Below are 3,089 nucleotides of genomic sequence, written 5' to 3'. Positions count from 1 at the left end.
GTTGTACTTTATCCTCAAGATAGAAGGACAGGTAACCCTATATCCAATAATGAGATCAAATATTTTGTGGAGATTGTGCATGATTTATATCTCTCAGATCTGAATTGGAGGGGTGATTCTATACTTGGACTACTCAATAATACGAAGTTGATAGCGTTTGAGGTAGAATTTATGAAACATTGGGAAATCATGAATGAATGCTTATTTGGGGATGCAAATGTACTAAATATGACCTTCCAAACATTTTTTATCATTAACCTATGATTCTGGTGAGAAAAAAAATACACATTAACGTGAAGGTTCCCTTCAAGTTCTTTAATGTATGGGCTTAACATAGCCAGTTTTTGAAGTAAGTATAGAGAGTATGGAAGCAACATCTGTCAACTGATTATATTAGAACATGTGGAGAAAGCAACCAAAACTATAAATTACACTGAAAAAGCTCAACACAGAAGAATTTAAAGAAATATATCAGAAGATCATCAATGCTAGACAAGAATTACATCTTATCTAAGAACAACAATGTAACACCCCAAACTTTTTGAGTCTTAAAATGTACTTGAAATGAGCCTGTAATACCCCATTATTGAAAATGAATCACTTTAGGATGGGTGTAAATAGGTTGAAGATGTTTGTATCAAATGATACATGTTTATACAACTTGAACCATATACATACAAATGATACATGTTTATATACAAATACAAATGATAAATTTGATAGAAATATATATATATATATATAGAGAGAGAGAGAATATTTAGTTGCTCTTTTTATTTTCTGTCTCTTGACTTGCTTTTAATTTGTTGGGATTGGCTACCTTCTTGCATTGATGGCTATTATTTTGTTGTTCTTGGTGTTAGGCCGGATAGTGTGCTTTGCGTTTGCCTTCTATTTCCTACTATTTTTTCTATCCTTTTTTGTACTTTTTTCGAGTAGTGGCTTTTGGAGATGATAGTAAAATAGGGTCATATCCGAGAAGGTTGGGGTTGGAGGCTATTTTGGAGATGGAGGAAGAAGCGAGGGGTAGTTTGAGAGTGGGGGCAAGGTATGGTGTTAGGACAGGTTTAGGGTATAAAGTGAGGAGAGGTACAGGTAGATGTGATGCAAGAGATGATAAGTTGAGGGTTGGGTCTTGGAACAGAGGGACCCTTCAGGGTAAGTCCATAGAGCTTGTGAAGATTCTTAGAAAGAGCAGGATCAATATTGAATGTGTCTAGGAGACCAAGTGGGTAGGGTCTATGACTAGGTATGTGGATGGGTACAATTTATGGTACTTAAAAAGTGAGAGGTATAGGATTTGAGTAGGCATTTTAGTAGATGAGTGAGAATACATTGAAGACTCTATTTTTGGAGGAGAAAATATTGTATAATTTTGGGTGAGAATACATTGGAAACTTTCTGAGTGGAAGATTAGCTCATATCCATTGTTGATTTGTGGGATTATCAAGTTTGAAGTAAGATTCACTTAAGATTCAATAAATCACTTTAATGAAGATTATGGGTATATCTATGCTTATTTATCTTATGTGTCACGAAATCTCCCTCATGGGGTTGTGTGTGTGGTTGTTATTGATTAGCTTCTATTTAGTAGTTCATGTTTATGGGTTTTATCATTGCTATGCTAACTTGGTTGGGGTTTGATGGGTAAAAGCCCCAAAATCTCACATGGGTATGATGTGTGAAAGCTTCATGCTCTAGAAAATCCAAAGCCATCTTTTGAAAAAATGGTTTTGGGTGAGGTTTAGGAATCCATATCATCCTTGAAAAAGGGATATGGAAACCAAAACAATGATAGAAAATTGTCTATGTAGTTTGCTAAATTTTCACTATCTTAGACATATGCGTGAATGTAAGGTTTACTATACCATGGGTATCATGACGTTGACATAAGCTGATTGAGAGTAAAGATGAAGAAGAGAAGCGGGTGAATAGGGAGGTGTACAAGGTAGCTACGAGGGAGGCTAAGTTGGCAGTTATGGCTGCCAAGTTAGCAACGTTTAAGCATTTGTATGATAGGTTAGAGGAGAAAGAAGGAGATAAGAGGTTGTACACTCTTGCAAAAGTTAGAGAGCAGAAAGGCCGTGACCTAGATCAAGTGAAGTACAGTAAGGGTGAGGATGGCAGTGTTATAGTGGAGGATGCTCACATTAAGAAGAGATGGCAGGGCTACTTTCATAAACTTTTAAATGTTGAAGGGGTCAGAGGCACTGAGCTAGAAGAGCTGGAACATTCAAAAAAGAGTCGTGATTTCAGCTACTGCAGACGTTTTAAGGTAGAGGAGGTCAAAGAGGCTATTCATAAGATACGAAGGGGTATTCATAAGATGCGAAGGGATAGGACGACAGGGCCGGACGAGATTCCGGTAGATTTTTAGAAGTATGCGGGTGGGGGCAGGGCTTAGGTGGTTGACGGATTTGTTTAATAATATTTTTAAGACTGCGATAATGCCTGAGGCTTGAAGATGGAGTACGATTATTTCGCTCTAGAAAAATAAGGATGACATTCAGAGTTGCAACAACTAGAGGGGTATTAAGCTGTTGAGTCACACTATGATAATTCGGGAGAGAGTGGTTGAGCGGAGACTGAGAAGGGTTGTGTCTATTTTGGAGAACCAGTTTGGATTTATGCCTGGCCGTTTAACGACAGAGGAAATCCATTTAGTGAGGAGATTGGTAGAGCAGTATAGAGAAAGAAAGAAGGACTTAAATTTGGTGTTCATCGACCTAGAAAAAGCGTATGATAATGACCCGAGAGAGGTTCTTTGAAGGTGTTTGAAGGTTAGGAGGGTCCCTATAGCGTACACCAAAGTTATTAAGGATATTTACGGTGCAGGTAAGAGCAGGGTGAGGACAGCGGAAGAAGACTCTGACCATTTTCCGATCGAGACAAGGTTGCATCAGGGATTGACACTTAGTCCGTTCTTGTTTGTGTTGGTGATGGACCTGTTGATGAGATTGATCAAGGCGAGGTGCCTTAGTGTATGATATTTGTAGATGATGTAGTGTATGATATTTGCAGATGATGTAGTGTTGATTGATGAGACGCGGAGGGGAGTGAATGATAAATTAGAGGCAAACCCTTGAGTC

The 3,089-nt window shown here is 38.2% G+C and overlaps 1 protein-coding gene across 1 annotated transcript; it reads left to right on the top strand.

The window, feature by feature from the left end:
- The first annotated feature begins 1,007 nt into the window (after window positions 1–1,007).
- On the top strand, window positions 1,008–2,377 carry LOC124898592. Its single transcript, XM_047412229.1, has 2 exons — window positions 1,008–1,089; window positions 1,911–2,377. The coding sequence occupies exons 1-2, from the start codon at window positions 1,008–1,010 to the stop codon at window positions 2,375–2,377; spliced, it is 549 nt and encodes a 182-aa protein (XP_047268185.1).
- Window positions 2,378–3,089: the final 712 nt, after the last annotated feature.

The sequence above is a fragment of the Capsicum annuum genome, chromosome 5 (assembly GCF_002878395.1).
Source record: "Capsicum annuum cultivar UCD-10X-F1 chromosome 5, UCD10Xv1.1, whole genome shotgun sequence".
NCBI classification, from domain to species: domain Eukaryota; kingdom Viridiplantae; phylum Streptophyta; class Magnoliopsida; order Solanales; family Solanaceae; genus Capsicum; species Capsicum annuum.
The sequence above is the reverse complement of the archived record's forward strand: the minus strand, read 5'-3'. Positions and strand labels throughout refer to the sequence as shown.